The sequence below is a fragment of the Electrophorus electricus genome, chromosome 10, assembly GCF_041902795.1.
Source record: "Electrophorus electricus isolate QZ-2024a chromosome 10, ASM4190279v1, whole genome shotgun sequence".
Classification (NCBI taxonomy): domain Eukaryota; kingdom Metazoa; phylum Chordata; class Actinopteri; order Gymnotiformes; family Gymnotidae; genus Electrophorus; species Electrophorus electricus.
The window spans coordinates 31,713,168-31,732,824 of record NC_137506.1 but is presented as its reverse complement, the minus strand read 5'-3'; the positions used below and the strand labels follow the sequence as shown (position 1 = coordinate 31,732,824).

The following is a 19,657-nucleotide window of genomic DNA, read 5'->3' as shown; positions in this document are numbered from 1 at the left end:
GTTCCTTCCTCTCTCGGTTTTGCTTTGTCTTTCTATGAAGGGTGTGGGAATTTCAATAGTATATGGGAACGTGGGGGTGGGTGGCACATTTGAAAGTTTTCAAAACACCAAAGAATATCATCGCTACTTCACCATTTCTTCTGAGCAGCTTGTGTACAGTTGGGAAGGAGGGGCTCGTTCTGTCCAAGATCATGTGATTTTAGATTTTGTTTTGGGGGGGGGGGGGGGGGGGATTGCTTTTTATTCTGAAGTCAGTTTTAGATTTTAGGGATTGTAGAAGAGGTCCTTAGATTCAGTTTTATGAACACTTGGAAGAAATCGAATCTTGACCTTAAAATTAATCACAAGACCTGAAAAGGTGTATCGTTATACCTCTCCTATTGTTGCAGTATTTATTTATTTATTTATTACTCTGTTTACTTGCTCGCTCGCTCTCTGTCTCTGCCTGTTATTCTCTGACACACACTAGTTTTTAGAGTTTCACAGGACAGGCTGGTTATGACATCCTTTGCCATAAATATCTTGTGTGGCGTTGGAGCTTCTGCCTAATTAGTCGTCATCTCCATCACCTGCTGCTTGTCTGCACAGCAGGAGTGCAGTGTTTTCTACTGCTGTACAACAGGACTGCATGTGTCTGGGACAGCTGACCGCAGCAGCATTTAGCACCAGGCGTGCCCTCCGGCTATGTAGCATGCATGCCACACTCATGTATTTTTAGCCCTGTTGGATTAGTCCAACAGCAAATCTGAAGTTAGAGAGTGGGAATTCTCCTCGTGTGTGCGCATGCAGACATTTGAAGGGAGAGAGGCTTTGATGGGGGGACACTGCTGTTATTGGCTTGACAGGTGTTCTGGGAGAGCACGCCAAACCATTTGGAGTTTATTAAAAACAAACTCAGAGGAGCTTTAAATGACTGACTGTTTTCTCTCGTCTTTCCCATTCTCATTTTCCTTCTTGCTCTACTCTTTTCTCCTTTAGTCTTTCTTCATCCGTCATTCTCTTACTATATAATTTGGTTAATTTTCCTGCTTCAGTTAACTTGATTACGATGTGTCACCTCTGCGGCAGTCTCAGATGTCCACAAACAGAACGTTGGTTCTCCTCAAAGGATTTCCCAGCATGCTCTCTGTACCACCTCCTCCCCCCCTTCCTTTCCACATGTCATCACTTTGCCAGGCAGACGCAGGGTGACCTTGCAGAGAGTGCGAGTGAGACTCACGGGTGTCCATTTGTGGCTGAGGAGTTGTTTTCCTGACTGGTGCCACTGACACCACTCTCTTAAAGGAACAGGTTGTTTGAACTCACTGCTTGAGTGGTGTGTGCGTGAGGGAGAGAATGGTAGAGGGAAGTGTGGGGGGGCTTTAGCTTCTCTGAGGAGTGCCACCATTTAACCAGGCGGGCACTTGTGGCCGACCTTGCCCGCCCAGCTGCCTGGCCTGGGGAAGAGCGCTGGAAGAACTGGCTTTACTGTGTCAGCCTTGGACTCCTCTGACTGAGGGTTGAGAACAGTTAATACATTTATAAAATACTGTCTGCTAGAGGTCAGTGTGAGACGCTGTTTTAGCCAGCACCCACCGAGACAGTCAGAGAGTCGTGCGCACGCACACCACCCCATCCTCCTATAGCAGCCCTGGGATCATCTCTTCTGATGATGAAACATAACTAACGCACACTTTTGTGCTTTTAATCACCAGCCGTGGAGAGGTGATAAGGTTGTAGTTGGACATACACACGTGTGAGAAACGCATGACCCTGTGGCGATGACATGACTGATTCAGCGAACAGGAAGTGACGCACCCCCCCCCCCTTATCTGCAACTTTCATCTGTGACTTTGCTGGCTCATTGTCATGTATGGTGTGCTTTACCTTTTTGTAGGCCAGAAGGGCACAACAATGTTTTGTTAACCCTTGTGATGAGCAGTACCATAGCAACAGTATCTGTGGCAGAGGTTCATGTCTGGGTCTCACGCTGCACGTTAGGAAGCGTGTCAGGTGCGAGACTCCTGTCGAGTCCCACAATGCACCACTTCCACAATTGGATGCCTTATGTAGGGTGATCATTCTGCAAATGAGGGCTCGTTGTAACGCGGCAGAGTTTGGGGAAGAGGGAGTGGCCAGAAGGGAGGATATAGAGTGATGGATTAGATGGAGGGGAGGGGAAGTTTGGTGCGGAGGGTAACGATCCCTTCTGCGGAGCTAATCAGCGGTGAATGTGAGGGCTTCATGCCAGAATGGAGTGGGTGGGTGTGTTTGTTTATTTACTTCCAGAGTTTACTTCCTCACAAGATTACTAACCAGATCGTGGGCATTAGACGAGTGAAACGTTTTAACAAAGGCCGGGTAACTTTACCATTTTATCCATATCACCTTTTTGATGAGTGGAGACAGCAGAGAGAGAGGTTGAAAGGTCAGGTCATGTTTCATCCTAGGCAGCCTGACCTGGTGTAGGCCACAGCAGGTAAACGGGGTTCAGGATTCTGCCGTTCACAAATATCCAGAGATACACAGCTATGGGCTTCCACAGTCAGTGCTTAGTGTCGGACTCTGTTTTATTAGGAACTAAACTTCCACCTTCCTTATTCGTATTGCTATCTAATATCTATTGGGAAGCATCCATTCAGCTCCGGGGCAGCAGAGTGCTCTGAGGTGTGTATGCGTGTGCATACCTGATCGCTGTAGGCATGGGTGCTTGGGGTCCTGAAGAGCGATACATGCGTGTGTGCGGGGCTCAGAGAACATGAAGCGTGACTTGCTACAAGTGCCGTTCGTGTTCAGCAGTAAAGTAAGATGGGTCTGAACAACACGAGGGACGCACAGCTACACATGCTATGAAAAGTCTCCTCTGTTCTAGAAGATCCTGTCTTTGTCAAATGCCGCCTGCTGTGTTCAGGGAATGGGGAACTGGTGGCCTGGTGTTGCTTCAGACCACCACTGCTTCCCCACCAGTCTGAGCAGGCTGCCTTGTGATCTACTTTCACACCAAAGAGCATTTTAAGTCACTTCCATTTCTCCTTTTCAGCCAGACTCAACTCTGCCGAACTTTCTCCTACGGCAGGAAGGGGCGAATGGGGCGTAGAGAGGCCCTCCGAGGGCAGAGCGGCGGGTGTCCATGGTTCTCTCAATGGCGCTCGCGCAGGCGGGCTCTTCTCCTTCACAGGACCCAGTGGGTCCTGCCCTGGCTCTCTGTGAAAACCAGAGTAAACCAGCAGTGTTGCCTGCCCTTCTGGATGGCCTCCGTTTTGTGAGCGCATGGAAGACAGTAAAAAGTACTTGGAAGAAGCAATTGCAGATATTTTTAGCTGTTATACCACCACGAGATGTTCACTTTTTATCTTTCAAGGTTTTTCACAGATCAGACTTGAATTCTTTGGGTTCAGGTTGCTTTATAGTCTTTTTTTTTTTTTTTCAGCTCACGTCTGCAGGAATGTTGTATTTGCAGCTCTGTACTATAAGGTCCTGCTGCCATATATACACCACTGTTTGTAGCGCACAAAAATTTGTCCAGATATGACCAGATAGTGTGCACTGTCTTTTCTGTACAATGGCACAAGGGTAGTTGTGCCTGGTCTCTTTCTAATAGTCCTCTGGTGTGCGTTTTTAACTTATTTTCATTTTTGAGGGTTTACATGTCATGGTGAGGTAGACGACGTGTTGACATCGAGGAGAAGCGGCACCCCTCGTTTTTACCGTGTTCCTACACGTCACTGCTGACTGCAGTACATCCAGCCTGTCAGCTTGTGCACTAAAATGTGTCACTCACTCATTCACTCTCCTGCTCGCTCTGTCGTCCACTCGCTGTCTCTCAGGCTTTCTGTATGTCATGGAATACACACATTCCACAAGTGTCAAAACCATTCACATCTGGCTCTCATTCACATCTCTCACCTCCCTCCCTCAGGAAGAGCAGAACAGAGGCAAGCCCAACTGGGAACACCTGAACGAGGACCTCCACGTGCTGATCACGGTTGAGGACACCCAGGCGCGTGCCGAGATCAAGATGCGAAGAGCTGTGGAGGAGGTGAAGAAGCTACTGGTGCCGGCGGTGAGTGGGTTTTATTTATTTTTTTCTCTAGTTCTAGTGTTCATCCCTGCCTCTGAGCCTGGTCTCCTGAGGTCTGACAGCTGTCCTGTGGACTCAGGCCTGTATCACACACGTCCAGCTGTGGGCAGCCATGCTGTGCCTGACAAGTTGCTTTCTTGTTTTGTTTTGCTCCTGACCTATTTAGCTTACCTGTAGTGCATGGCACTGCATATGATTATTGCTGCTGCTACTACGTGCAGCCCCTTTTTAGGCATAAAATGCAGGTCAAAGTATTTCTTCCAAAATAAAACAGAACAAAAAGAAGAGGGTGTTTGATTGGAAAGCCCATTCAGTATGCAAGTGCGTCGCTCCCTCCCTGAGCCCTGCGTCACAGAGCTCTCCTCTCCTGGAGCGCTTTGACCCTGACCCAGCTCTGCTAATCCGGCTAATTAAGGTCCTCGGAAGAGGCTTGATTAGGTAAATTAGCCGCAGAAGATAGTGACTGCCTGCCCCAGGTGCGTGCCGTTAGAGCTGGAGCTCAAGTGGATGTCGTCGAGGATTCTCTTGGGGAATAGTGGGTGTTGGTCACCCTTTCAAAATCACTGTCTTGGTTCTAAACCCAAAGGTGGCGTGACCTATGCATGGTGGGTAGTGAGGTGCTGAATCTGCACGTGTTACGCAGTTTCCCTTCCCTGCACCAAATGTGACTTGTTTTTTTGCCGGTTAGATTATGTCCTAGTGCTAGCGTGTGACAGTTCGATGGGCATCGGTGAGAGCGGGTTGGAGTTGCTCTGCGGTGGCTGTCCGAGCCAGCCAGCTCTGCGCCTGAAGGAACAGTTGGTGGCTGAGGAATTTGGCCTGACGTCTGTTGGCACCATGAGGACTGTCCAGAGGGACGTCACAATACATATGGGCGGATTTAATCTTATCCGAGATCTTACCCTTGGACTTCGTACTGTTGCATTCTGGGAGTGCATTTTGTCCAGAACTCCTACTAGAGAACAAATGGTGCTGGCCAGTGTGTTGTCTTCTGCGTGTCTTCCTCCCCCGGTCCCCTCTCAGGGCCCGGGTGGTGAGGGACAGGCAGGGGCCCGAGGGCCAAGAGGCTGCAGCACAGCTCTGACTGCTGTGAACAGAAGGACATGGCAGCTGTGTGTGTGCTGGGTGCCCGTGGGGAACCATAGTGGAGGCTTCTGACCTCCTGAAATGCAGCCAGGATACATCTCACACACACTCTTGCTCACTGCTGGAATGACAGTAAATGTACCTCTTTTCCCTTGTTTAGACAATAATCCTCCATAAATGCTTGTGCACCTCTCGTTTCTGAGTGAGTGAGCTCTTAAGTCCTAAAACACGCGTGCATGCACACATCAGAATGGAGCCCACAGGGGGTGTGGGGCTGTGTGTGTGTGTGTGTGTGTGTGTGTGTGTGTGTGTGTGTGTGTGTTGGTGTGTGTGTGTGTGTGTTGGTGTGTGTGTGTGTGTGTGTTGGTGTGTGTGTGTGTGTGTGTTGGTGTGTGTGTGTGTGTGTGTTGGTGTGTGTGTGTGTGTTGGTGTGTGTGTGTGTGTGTTGGTGTGTGTGTGTGTGTGTTGGTGTGTGTGTGTGTTGGTGTGTGTGTGTTGGTGTGTGTGTGTGTTGGTGTGTGTGTGTGTTGGTGTGTGTGTGTGTTGGTGTGTGTGTGTGTTGGTGTGTGTGTGTGTTGGTGTGTGTGTGTGTTGGTGTGTGTGTGTGTGTGTGTGTTGGTGTGTGTGTGTGTGTGTGTGTGTGTGTGTGTGTGTGTGTGTTGGTGTGTGTGTGTGTGTTGGTGTGTGTGTGTGTGTGTTGGTGTGTGTGTGTGTGTGTTGGTGTGTGTGTGTGTGTGTTGGTGTGTGTGTGTGTGTGTGTTGGTGTGTGTGTGTGTGTTGGTGTGTGTGTGTGTGTGTGTTGGTGTGTGTTGGTGTGTGTGTGTGTGTTGGTGTGTGTGTTGGTGTGTGTGTTGGTGTGTGTGTGTGTTGGTGTGTGTGTGTGTGTGTGTGTGTTGGTGTGTGTGTGTGTGTGTTGGTGTGTGTGTGTGTGTGTGTGTTGGTGTGTGTGTGTGTGTGTTGGTGTGTGTGTGTGTGTGTGTTGGTGTGTGTGTGTGTGTGTGTTGGTGTGTGTGTGTGTGTGTGTTGGTGTGTGTGTGTGTGTGTTGGTGTGTGTGTGTGTGTGTGTTGGTGTGTGTGTGTGTGTGTGTGTGTGGTGGTGGGGTGTGTGGCTTTGTGGTGGTGGGGTGTGTGGCTTTGTGGTGGTGGGGTGTGTGGGTGTGTGGCTTTGTGGTGGTGGGGTGTGTGTGGCTTTGTGGTGGTGGTGGGGTGTGTGTGGCTTTGTGGTGGTGGTGGTGGGGTGTGTGTGGCTTTGTGGTGGGGGGGTGTGTGTGTGTGGCTTTGTGGTGGTGGGGTGTGTGTGGCTTTGTGGTGGGGGGGGTGTGTGTGTGTGGCTTTGTGGTGGGGGGCGTGTGTGTGTGGCTTTGTGGTGGGGGGCGTGTGTGTGGCTTTGTGGCGGGGGGGGTGTGTGTGTGTGGCTTTGTGGCGGGGGGGGTGTGTGTGTGTGGCTTTGTGGCGGGGGGGGTGTGTGTGTGTGGCTTTGCGGCGGGGGGGGTGTGTGTGTGTGGCTTTGCGGCGGGGGGGGTGTGTGTGTGTGGCTTTGCGGCGGGGGGGGTGTGTGTGGGGCTTTGCGGCGGGGGGGGGTGTGTGGGGCTTTGCGGCGGGGGGGGTGTGTGGGGCTTTGCGGCGGGGGGGTGTGTGTGTGTGGCTTTGCGGCGGGGGGGGTGTGGGTGTGGGGCTTTGCGGCGGGGGGGGTGGGGCTTTGCGGCGGTGTGTGGGTGTGCGCTCACTCACTCACTCACTCAGATGCCATGTGGGCGAATGAAGTAAATGAATGTGCTGTCTGTCTTTCTTTCCAGATTTTCTTGAGATTTTATTCACTCTGGAGATCAAAGTTAAGATGAGTAATGTGACCCTCCTTTAGTGTCTCATCATAACACTCCCACTCCCATTGGGGTCCACCCAGGATGCGTTCTGTGTTTTGCAGACATAACATTGCTATTAAAGGGCCAGTGAGAGTGGCTCAATCAACAGAACTCCTGAGACACTTGGCACTCTTAGCATGCGAGCCCTACATGCTACACACTGTAGATGTGCTCTACACCAGCACACAACCGTGCACTGTACTACACAAACTGAAGAGAAGCCTTATCCATACTGCAGCTTGTAGTTCTCTGGTATGTGTGTCTGTGTGGTTCAGGTACTACAGCACTCAGTGAGCTTGGTGTGCTACAGTGTAAGTGTGCTTCTCTTATGGTGCTTGTATGGATACTATCTAACATGATTCATGCGTCTCCTCTCCAAGAATAGAACTGTATTCATTTACTGTGATAACTATGTACGTGCGTGTGCATGCGTACTAACGTACGTACATGCGTGTTCCAATGCGTGGTTCACTTGCTTCCTTGTAGCAGTGTAAATGTGATTAAGGCACGGCAGGCTGGTCTTTTCTGCCTCTCTTCCTGTAATGCACAGCACCTTCTCATTTAGAAGCATGAAATCATTTTTATTAAATGTCTCTGCAAAACAAGGGGTAACAGCATTCAGGTGTGTTTGAGAGGCTTTTGTTTTGATTAATTTGTTTCCTTACATTAATGCAAGGATTTGTAATCGTGGTTTCTATACTGCACCCTGCATGTATGCAAAAACGGGGAATTTTCGGTTTCACTCAAATGGCTTTCTGGGTGTGCACATTGTTTGACTGCTATACCAAGGCAGCATAAATGGGCTCAGTGGAGACGCGCACAGTTTCGCATGTGTGTGTAGCAGCTCGAGAGACTGTGGCTGGCGTGGCTTTTCAGAGGGGAGGTGATGGAGTGCTGTGAGGACTGAGAGATTGGCCTCGCAGCCCCTGTGAACTCTTCAACCTGCAGCAGGAGACCAGCGCAGGGAGGCGGAGTTATCAAGCAGCCGCGCAATGAAGTGTTAGGGAGGCTCCGCTGTGACGGGTGGGGGGGGGAGAGCTTGAGCTCCCCTTTCATGTATGGATTGTGGGTTTATCGGCCAGATCCCAAACCCTCTCCGCCCATGTTCACCCACCACCTGTCTCCAGCCTGTGTATCCCACAGTGCCTTGCTGTTGTCGTGCACTGCTTCATGCACCCTGCAGTAGTCTGCAGCCACGCTGTCACTCGTGCTACCCTATGCCCTTCACGCATTCACAGCCCTGTGCCGTTTTGCTGGAGGTGTGTGTGAGCTGATGAATCACACTGCAGTGTGTCGCATGAAAGGTCCCTCATCACTGGAGATGGAGAGAACACGGTGCGAAACAGTCCGGGCGGAGGGGTGCGGCTGGGAAAGAGAAGACCGCGAGACAGAGTGGGACCGTGGAAACGCAGACCGGGCAGAGGATGAAGGAGAGCGAGGTGATGAAGAGAAATGTGTGCATGGGACATCAGAGGGCAGAGACGTCATACAGACTGCAACAGCTAGACCAAAGAGTGCCTGAACTAGTTAAAGCCAGATTCAGACTACACACACGTTCCTTCACAAGATCTGCTTCCATCCTCTGATAAACCAATGTGACTCGCTATCAAAATGCCAGCCATTTATCAGGATTGCTCTCAACCTCCTCAGCCTTTCAATACAGCTTTGGCAGCAGCGGTAGGCGTCTCCTTCCTGGGTTTTATGATGCCCTTGGGGCTGTTACGGGTGTGATAGGGTATGAGCTAGGTGCTAATGACTCGAGCTCCTTCGTGGCTCTCTGTGAGGAGAATTGAGGCAACGGATTGACCAGATCACTGGCAGGAACGCAGAGATAATTAATAGGTACCGGAGGCTAGTGGAGAGAATGTACAGCTTGATGCCGTGTTCTGCGCTTACAGCTTAGGCCTTATGACGGTAGTGTCACTACCTGTGTTCTGCAGACTGATGTCTAGTGGTTTACTAGGCTAGGGTTTACGGACCCGTGAGTCTGGACCCTGGTCTTCCCCTACACATTTTATATCCCCCCCCTCCCGATCTTGCACACCCATTTTAATCGCACGAAGTGCTTTTGTAGATCAGGAAACACCATCTGGGAGCTGTAATTTAGCTCGTCACTTCTACAACACTACAAACGGCGCAAATTCTTTTGAGGCTGGGCCGTCATGTTCCCTGGGGGCTTCTCTACCCGTTTCCATCTCCTACTGCCAGGCCTCACCGTAGACAGCCACAGAGGGATTTGGAAACTTAAATGTGTGACCCTGCTAAAATGGGTTGCCTTGACGACGCTATGTCTGTGTGCGCGCCCCCTGTCTCACTGGGACAAGTCAGAATGTTCGATCGGGTTCCTTGATTACAAGTCTCACTTTCTCATCTCTCCAACTATCTCTGCCCTTTGTTGCTACAGTGTGAAACCTGTCCAAATGGGGCATTTGCCTCACACAACTGCATGGCCTTGCTCACTTTTCCTTCACATGCCAAACGGAGAGACCCCCTTTGCGCCCATGCGGGCTGGCTGGCGTGGCATGAGGCATGTCCTCCCTCCAGCTGTCTCATGATGGTGCCCAGCTTTGGGGGACAGTGTCACTAAGCCATGCGAACAAGCCTCCAGGCAATGGGCTGCCTCATATCCTGCACCTGCGCCAGCAGGGACGGAGGCATCCCATCCACTTGGCGAGTTCGCCTCTCCACACGCTCCCTCCCATCGGTTTTGGGCCCGCTGTTTCGCCGTTTTGGGAGGGAGTGGGGGTGCTAGGAGGCCTTCCAAGCATGGTAATTAGCTCCTTAAACGTGTTAAAACCTGACAAATTGGTTTTCTCTTAAGGGAAGCTGAGGGCTGGAGCACTTCATCCTCTCCTACTCTGGAGTGGAGAGGGAAGAACATCGGACGTGCTTCCGGCTCCCCCTCCAGGGTCTCCAGCTTGGAGAGGCTGTAGGAATGGGCGGCAGAGAACCCAGAGTACTAAAGACTGTCGCACGTGAGACAGGATGCTTGGGCTTCACACGGCGCTCAGCGCGCCCGGATGTGTGCTCGCACAGGTACGCGTGCGCTGACTGACTCTGGGGTTGAGGTTGATCTGTAAGGGCTGTGCAAATCCTCGCTGAAGTTAATGCGAGTCTCCCGTGCCTGTTGAGGGACACAGGGAGACGCACCAGCGGAGCGTGTCGGCCATAAATTCCGTTAGCTTGTGCGCTGCACTGGCTGTGGACAACGAGGCGTCTCCCCAGTGTGTTGCCCTCTTCCTCCTCCTTTCTCCTTCTTTGCCTCGGCTCGTGGGCGGCGGTCTGGGAGTGGGAGGTCTGTACCTTCCCCACCTCATTACAGAATCTAGGCCAGCATGAGTCCACCCCGCGAAACTCGGCTAATTAAAACGCCGTGTCACTGGAGTTTTATGGGCTAGCGCAATGTCACATTGCAACATCAGCAATGTGACAACCACAGCCGAGCTTTCAGACAACACTGAAGTTTCCACGCTAATCGACGTGTCGAGACGGCAGTGTTTTATTAAAACCTGATGTGTGTTCTAGCTGCTGGGACGTCTTTTCCAGGTGAAGGGGGTGTGGGGGTGCTGCTGGCTCCCCAAGTTCTGAGGATCTGGGTGTGGCCATGTAGTAACGGCGAGCGAAACACCCAGAGCCCTGCTCTTCCTCCTTCTCTTTCCCCTTTCCTGTAACGTGCGATTTCGGCAGCCTCTGCTGGAAGGCTGGGGACTCCACTCAGTCGACTTCTCCCCAGGTTCCGCCTGCACCAAAAGTGTTTACAATGCCAGGAAGTGCTGGCGGTTGGAGAGAGAGAGAGAGAGGGAGAGAGAGAGAAAAACAAAGCAAACTCCACAGGGAGGGCAGTGCTTCCTCTCATCACCGAGATGGAGGAGCCTGCAGGAACAGGCCTAGCTGTAGGATACAGGCTCCCGTCTCCTCGCTCTGTCCATGTTCCTTTTATCTACAGGCCTGCGCCAAAGTGTGTGTAAGTAATGTTGGTTGGTTGGTTGGTTGGTTTTTGTGTGTGTGTGTGTGTGTGTGTGTGTGTGTGTGTGTGTGTGTGTGTGTGTGTGTGTGTGTGTGTGTGTGTGTGTGTGTGTGTGTGTGTGTGTGTGTGTGTGTGTGTGTGTGTGTGTATAGATAGATAGATAGATAGATAAAGTAAACAAATTACACTCAGCTTTTTTGGGTTCCCCCCCCTCTCCCTCGATCTCTCTCTACCAGGAGGAAGGATCCTCACAGCACAGGGGAGGAGAGACAGATGGTGTGTAATGTACGACAGGCGTTGTGGGGTGCAGCGTCCGCTTCAGCCAAATTTTGGCTGTCAGCTCTGTGCCTGTAGCGGGTGGCCTATTCCTCGTGATCAATAAACACCTTTTTCCTCGTACATGCATAATCACTCTCTCCTCCCATCAGGACAGTATGACAAACGAGAACAAAATGCCATCTGGCCGTTTGTGGTGCGCATGCACGTGTATGCGTGAGCATGCATGTGTCCTCAGCTTTCTTCCCCCCCAACCGCTCTGCCCTCCAGCCAGGCACATGACTACAGCAGTGCCGTGTCTCTTCCTGTTGCCTCACTGGCCTTGTCTCCTCTATCAACATGGCCCTAATTTCATGAAATATGCCACTTGGACCAGTTGCCTTTTAAAAAAAAAAAAAAAAAATTTATTTAAGCTCACCATATCTGTAAAGACTTCAGCCTGTAACAGGAGCTGATGTACAGGAAAAGCAACCGCTTGCGACCCTGCGGTGTTGCTGACCCTCCCGTGCCTGCCTTCTCTCCCTTCACTGTTTCCGGTACCCATGTCGCGTCCAGTCAGGCTCTGGCACTAGATACAGGGCCCTAGTGGAGGCTCACAGGTGGGGCGGCACAGGCCGAGCTCCATAACGGCTCTAGCACAGTGGCTTTGGCTCTCTGCATGCCTGCCACTTGGACCTGATGCGGCTTCTCGCTTCCCCCGCCGGCCTGCCTGTGCCCAGCCCACTCCCCCTTTAACAAGCTTTCACATGCAAAATGTTAGTTGTTTTGGTACACTTCAAGATGCCTTTTTTGATTTGAGCCACACATGCATGGTGGTGTTCCAGTTTAGAGTGATGTTTCTGATATTTCCTATTATAACATTTATTACGCAAATTATAGTAGCTGGTCAGAGCTGTGTTGTCCTCCTTGGCCAGTCCAGGGATTTGTAACAGACTTCCTCATTTAAGTTGCTATTAGCCCTCAACACAGCAGAGCTCTTAAAGAGGTAGTTCAACCGTTCGGCATGAACATCACTGGCAGATTAATCAGAAATCTGCCAAAGTCTCAGGTCGTTAAGACTCGCTGTGATCTGGGGGTGTTCACGGCCTGTGAGCGTGGCTCAACTGGTATGCCCTTGGGTACTTGTGGGAAAGGTGAACGGGGGGAGACAGACTTGGAGTGTCCTGTATCCCCCTCCCCCCCGCCTCTATATCTGCACTGTCTCGTTTGACATGTGACCCAACAGAAATAGCCACATGAGACCATTTGGTGACTGAGGATGGCTTACATCCGCCTGTGTCACACTCCACTGGAATTCGGAGAATGTGGCTATTGAGGCCCCATCAAAGCTTATTTCTGTAACGCCTTTTTTCAACCCCCACCCTCCTGTCTAGTAGTTGCACAAGCACTAGCCATCTAGTCACATTTTAGTGACTCCCAGGAAGTGAGATGCTGTTGTCCCTCTTAGCTAGGGTCCAGGCAAAGTCTTGGTCATACTCCCCCACCCTGTCTCGGGGGGTGGTTGTGTTCCTTCTCTCCTGTCTTCCCTTCCCTAGCATTCTTTCCTTCCTATCTATCTCAGAGAACCCCCACCCTCATTTGCCACCCCCTCTTAGACTGTAGCTGTCCCCCACCCCCTTACATTCACACCCCAGGGCAGGCAGGCCTCTTGATTACATTGCCATTGTTGGCAGTGTTGGCTTGGCACGGGTTGCTGTTCCTCCTCCCGGCTGCGGCTCTTTTCCCGGCCGCCTCTCCGGCCTGGTGGAGCGGAATGGAAGGAGCGTTCCTGGAATAGAAGTGGGATTTCGTGCTTGAGAATTCTCACCTGAGCCGCTGCCTTTTAAACACGCACGTACTTACTTGGAGGGGAAGACTAGGTTGGACATATTTAGACCCTGGTGGGAGACCGGGTGGGTCTACTTTTGGGCAGCGTTATGTTCATAAGCCATCGGGACCTGTTTCTTTGCTATGCCTATTTGCAGCAACACATTTTGTATATTTTACAGACCACACACTAATGTTAATTGCCTTTCTTGAAGTTGGAGATGACGTGGTGGTGGTGTACAACGTTTTGGTTTTTTTTGTGCTCACCCTGGAAAGTACAGTCCCAGTGTACAGCGAGTAACATCTCTCTTGTTTTTGTTTTCCTTTGTTTTGGTTTAACAGTGCTTATCTTGGCTGGTGCGCATACTTGCTCATCCCATCTCTCCCTCTCTGGGATGCAAGACGCTTGCTGTTCTTGGCCGGTTATCTCGTGTAGGCCTGTGACCTCGGGGGTCCACCAGTTTGCTCTGAAACACAAGCCTCTCAGATCTCTCGCCTCGTGCGACTTCGTGCTGCTGCACTTGGTTCCTGAAATTCTGGCTTTGCAGTTGGTAATATTTTAGAGCCAGTTTATTTTAGAGCTTGTTCTTCGTCCTTCCTCGTGTGTTTGATTGGCGCTGAGCAGAAGTGTAAGTGTGTTTGGGGGCGTGGAGGGCGTTGCCTGCCATCTACTGCTATACCACCGCGTCCTTATTTCCATTCTCCCTGCAGCCCACACGTCAGCCCAAATTAGTCTTGCCACAGGAGGAAGGCCGGTGGGTGCCTTCCCAGTGTGTAGAGCTCTTTTCAGGCCGGCCTCCTCCTCCCTCCAGGCCTATCTGAGCCTCGAGCTCAGGGGCCTGCTGACTTATCGAGCAGAGAATGTTCTGGAACATGTATGAACCCAAGTTTTGCAGTCAAGAGCCTCTCTTTTTGAAGTATTATTGAGGTAACGGCAGGTTCAAGGTGAGTGAGAACAGGGCAAGCATCTCTTACTGTTGGGGATTTATTGTTTCCTGTTTAAACATACTTGGCTTAGAAGAGCAGATTCATAAATGGAAGGGAAGTGTTAAGGCTGACCTTGTGTTTAAACACAATTTGTATATCTTAAGCACGCACACAGTGTTCATGACAGCAACCAGCAGGCTTTCTTTTGGGTGAAACCTCCCCTTCTGGTGGCGTGGCTTTGAGAGTCTCCTCACGGACTCTTCACCAATCAGAACGTGCCACACAGAAGACCGAAGATTCCCATCACAGTAATGACGGGACGGTGTGGTGGGGTTTTCCATGCGAGTGCTCCGCTGGCCAGCCTGCCGGAACTGAGCGGCGATGGGGTCGAGGTGAGGGAGTCGCTAGTAGTCAATGAAGGCTTCGCTGAGCTGCATTTTAAAGAGTTTTTTGCGCTCACTCACGCGTTATTGCTCCCCCCGACCTTGAGAAGTTACTGAGACGTCCTCAAGCACCCTTCACCCCACTCCCTTCACCAGCAAGACAAATAAAATAAACCCTTTAGATCATGCTCCGCCCCTTGAGGTTGGTCCTGCCCTCTTACTCAAAAACAAAACAGGCTGTAATCTCCAGCCCTCCAAAAGCCCCCGCAGCTGCGGGGCCGGGCACTTCCTCTTTGAACACCTCCCTAATCCTTTTACGTGGATGAGAGCAGTGGCGTGTCGAGGGGTTGGTGTTTGTGCCGTGGCGTGAAGTTGCAGAGCCCGTCTCTCCCCACAGGCCCAGTCGCAGGAGTTGTGCGAGTAATTATCCACCCGTTCTGAGTCTGCTCCGTGCGTCACCTTGCCAGACTCCTGCCCAGCATCTGGAGGAAGCCTGATCCCTTTCTTCTCTCCGATCCCGGGGAGGCGGGGCTGTGCGGTGCTGTTCACCGTCAGCGAGCCTCTCTTCAGACGTGAGCCGGCATCCATGACTGCCACTCTTCAGCCAGACTGGGTCGGGCCAGGCTACAGGCCACGGGCCCCTGCCTCTGGTGGCAGCGCCGCAGAGACCCTGTGGTGAGCAGGGTGACCTCGGCTTGCTCCGAACTAGGTGCAGACCGACACCGTTTACATTTACAGCATTTATCGGACGACAAGTCTGACAGAACACAGCTTGAGTAATTGAGGGTTAAGGCTCTTGTTCAGGGGCCCAACAATGGCAACTTGGCAGTGGTGGGACCTGAACTGGCAACCTTCTGATTGCCAGTGCAGTACCTTAACCACTGAGACAGCATTGCCCTGTAAAGAACTGTATCAGTGGAGCAGCGTCCTCAGGATGCTGAACATCGGAGGCCCCTCCAGCACCACGGCTTACCTCAGCGGCACGTTTACCCCGCTACATGTGGAGACTTGCCGTGGGCCCTCTGCCTGAATGCTTGGAGCGCAGCCCGTGCTCCTCCCCTGTCACCTGTTTCTGTGGCTCTGCTGTTCGTGCTACTGTATCTTCCACCACCCTCAGCTGGGGGGGGTGGGCACTTCACAGGGCTGCTGTGCCTCGGGACTGTAGACTCCCTTTACCCCTCAGCTCACCGTGGATGCTGTCTGCGTATTCAAGAGGATGGACGCCATTTCATCCACATGGTCCAGTTAAGACAAGTCCATAGAATGTGGCTTCCCTGAAAATTTCTGACTCTCCCCTCCATGGTTTATTTGCTGATTCATTCTCTGTTTGGTCTTGTTTTCTAAGTAAGTTGCCTCTGTTTTCTTGTAAAATGTCTACCCTGCCCTTGAGTTGAGAGCAGGTTTATGGGGTTGTTTTGCATAGCTGGAAGTTGGCGGGGTGGAGTTTGAGAGCAGGTTAGCTCAAGTGGCACGAAGCACTTGGCCTCGAGATTCCAGCCTCGGAATCTGATGCAAATCCGAGCCCTAAATCAGCCTCACCAAATTCCCCTCAAGATATTCCAGCTCGATTGGGGCGCATTAGGGGATCACAGCGACAGAACAATACATCGTCAGAGAGAGAGTGAGAGAGAGACTAGTAGACTGGTATCTCAGGAGGGCTTACAGTCTATTGCACCACTGCAAATCATAGATCACTTTAATGCGTGCGCATGCACTCACACACACACACCCTCCCTCTCCATCCCCATGCTGTTTTAGCTGTACTGTTCTCCTGTGAAATCCTAATCCTGTGTTGCATCTCCATGTCCAGGTCATGTTAACCTGTGCTAGTGTGTTTACCTGCTGCCCCACATATTACCTACTGCCCAATCTGGCATGCTGACCTGTTTGCTTTAACGCATCCACTTTGGACTCTAGTTAACAAATCGGTGGCTCTTTCGTTCTCTGTGGGCCTGGCCTCCAGCTCACATCTCTACCTGTAATCTAGTGCCTCTCCAGATGCGTCACGTCGGCCGCAGGATTAAGGAGACGTGAGCGATGTGATGAAAGAGAAATGGAGAGTGCGAGCGGGAGAGATTTCTTCTTTTCTGCTCTTGTTACAAGCCCCTGGCTGGGGGGGGGATATTGATGGCTGAGCTGTTAAGCTCCAAGGTTGCACACTGTGGCCCAGTGAAAGCCCCTAATAAAGCCCATTCATCTCGCAGCACAGAGGAGGGCCTTTCCGCTTTGCTCCCCCTACAGGAGATCTGCCACACCTGCACGCAGCACAGCAAGAGATTAGTGACAGAAAGGGAAGTGAGCTTGGCTGAGTGACCTCCCGGGACCCAAAGGAACTGATCAATTAGTGTGTGTTCTAGAATAGAACAGAGAATTCTAGAACTGGGAGCAGCCTGAGGATTCTAGAATTAGTTTGAAGATTCTGGAATTAGAACTCCAAGCTAGAGAGATCCTTCCTGGATCCCTTTCCTGACTCTCATCTGTGGTGTGAGGGACAGACGACATCGCGTGGTAGCTTGGCTTCCTGTGTTGGGTCAGGAGACATTTCCTGTCCAGGGAAGTGAGAGGAAGGCCCTTATCTCTGAAATGTGTCCATGCTTTCTGCTGACCTCACCTAGCCTGGGCTTATCTGCCTTCTCCCATACCCCAGTTCTTGTTTCCTTAATTTGAGAGCAGGACTTTTTTAGTTTATTTTGCTGGTAATGAGAAAGGAATGTTGTAGTTCCTAAAAACACGTCGCATCACTTTCTCCTTGCTGCACACGCTCGCTCGCGCTCTCTCTCTCTCTCTCTCTCTCTCATATTCATATATATATATATTCAGATTTAGGAGTCACTTTCCACCACTCCATTACTCAAGCTTAAATCAGAGTTCTTCATTTGGGTGTGCCCCTCTCTCTCTTGCCCTACTCGAGAGCACTATAGGGATGGTGTATTTACTATTTTGGTAATAGGGCTTGTTTGTCCTGTTTGGCTGGCACTGACGTGTCTGTGCTGTCCAGCTGGCGTGCAGTGGCATGCTGGGGGTGGTTTTTGTTCTTTGTGCTGCTTCAGAGCTCTAGTTGACCACAAGGAAACGGTGAAATCGGACTAGAAACCCCACCGGCTGCAGCCCAGACCCTGCCACCGTTCGTCTTCTGCCGAGGAGGAGGATGTGATGAGAGCAGTTACACGCACTCAACTGTTCCAGCTGTGTGTACCATCTCTTAGTTCTGTTACAGTATTTGAAATGGCTAATTAGTACCATCCATCAGAAGCTCGTTTCAGACGAACTTGGAATGTTGACAAATGGCCAGCGTGGAGATGCGGGCATCCAGGCTGAGCCTGTGCCCGTGGTCTGTCACTAGTAAAGAGGATTTGTCCGTCCGTCCCCCAACCCTCCACCCTAATGCTGTACCCAATGATGTCTCCTCTGTTCCAGTGCCTGCACAAATAGACCTCACTGATTCTATCTGATTCTTTTAGATAGAGCTTTGAGTGACTTTGCCATGCACATGCCTGAATGGGGGGTGGGGGGGGGATATCCAAGGCACAATCCTTCCTCAACCCCCCCCACCCCCCTTTTAATCTGCGGAGTAAATTTCCTGCTTTTCAGATCGCCTCTTGAGGACTATTTGCATGTGCTCATGTGTGAGAGATTTGGTTTAGGCCAAAAAGTAGCTCTGTGTGGAGGGTGATTGAGAGTGTGGTGACCCCGAGTGGTGGTGGTGGTGGGGGGGGTTGCGTCTCCTGACCCTTCTCTTCACCTCCCTAATTACCAGCTCTGAAATCCCCTTAAAGTCCTTAAGAGACAGACAGTTTCCCCTCATGCATTCCCACCAAGCACAAAGGAGATGAGGAAAGAACTGCCTGTGTGCTGGATTTGATTAGTCGTCCTGAGCGTGCACGTGACCCCAGAGTTCCTAGGAGGAAGGCAGAGTGGTTTGTGCTTTGCATACAGATGGTTTTCGAGGAGGAGATTTTGAACCATATGCGCACACACATACTCCAAGTCCGCGAGAACACGATTGCGATTACTCAAATGCTGGGGAATGAATGACTAAATCTCTCATGAGCATCCCGCCTGGTCTGAGTTTGTCGTCTTGTTTGATTTTGTTTTCTTTGCATGCCCCATCTTTGCAGAACATTTTTCTGGAACTTTCCACGGCGCTCTAAGCCCTGCACTGTCAGGGAGGCCTTTTGATGCATATATCTCAAGCGTTGTCAGTTTCATTTTCTGCTGGGGTTTTCAAATGAAAAGTGAATCAAATCTTTCTCTTATTCAGACAAATAAAACAATTCATATGTGAAAGGGTTTTTTTAATGCAACTTCCACAGTTCTGCTAAATATTTCTCCTGTCTAAAATGTCTGAATATTACCCAGTGCTACTCTGGAGATTAGACACGACTACAGCTTCAGACTGTCTGAACCAGAATTAAATACTCATTTACCCCAAATAGTCTTTAGAGATAAAATTGTAAAAATGAGAGAAACACCACAAACGCACGCGCGTGCACGCTTTACACACTCAACAGAAATGTAAGAGTAAAGAGCAGAGATGTTTCAAGGGTGTGTGTGTGTGTGTGGGAGAGAGAGCTACAGCTTCTCTGCAGTAACACTTCTCAGGACTGATACCAGCAGTGTCCTGGATTGCAGTAGACTTACTCTTGTATGCGTTTATACTTCCATTGCACAATAGCAGATTCTGTGCAGGTTTTTGGAGTGTCTCCCTTGTTTTACGGGAACAAAAACTGGGCTTCCTCTCTTCTGACCACAGACGAATGGAACCTCGTGAGTCTGTTCTTATTCATGTATGCTTCACCGCCTTCTGACCCATGGCCTTGCTGGCACACGCCTTCTGTTGGGGCGTGTTGTGTGCAGTGGTCCAGAATATGAAAAGTGTGCTGTTCTCTACATTTTGTGCTTTGGGTGGTGTTTTTGGGTGGTGTAGTGTCTTGGTGGTTGTACTGGGCAGTGTTTTTGGTTCTTTTGGGTGGTGGATGTGAGGAGAGCAGGTCTAATTGCTTCCCATGAATAATTTCCCTGCTCTAATTTAGCGTTAATGAGCCTGGCTGGTGCCTGTGTTTGTTTACATGAGCATTAATTGACAGGGCTGACATTCACTGGCCTGTTATTGTGCATTTTGTGCACAAGACTTTAAAATAAAGGAATAAAATGTCTTTGCTTTTGTTTTTCCTTGTGCTTTTGGTAATTAGTAGTTTTCCTTTCAGGTGTTTTCGGGTCTAAGCCAGTGGTACAGATCCTTTCCCGTCTTTGACAATATTAACCATGTTTTTCTGTCAGAACTTTTGTT

The 19,657-nt window shown here is 50.7% G+C and overlaps 1 protein-coding gene across 19 annotated transcripts in view; it reads left to right on the top strand.

The window, feature by feature from the left end:
* qkia (QKI, KH domain containing, RNA binding a) overlaps positions 1-19,657 on the top strand; it is a 124,975-nt gene that overhangs the window by 23,610 nt on the left and 81,708 nt on the right. For all 19 annotated transcript variants that reach the window (XM_081721241.1, XM_081721243.1, XM_081721240.1 and 16 more), the window contains one exon: positions 3,899-4,042. In XM_081721241.1, the coding sequence (XP_081577367.1) occupies positions 3,899-4,042 (144 nt within the window). The remainder of the gene's footprint in view (positions 1-3,898; positions 4,043-19,657) is intronic.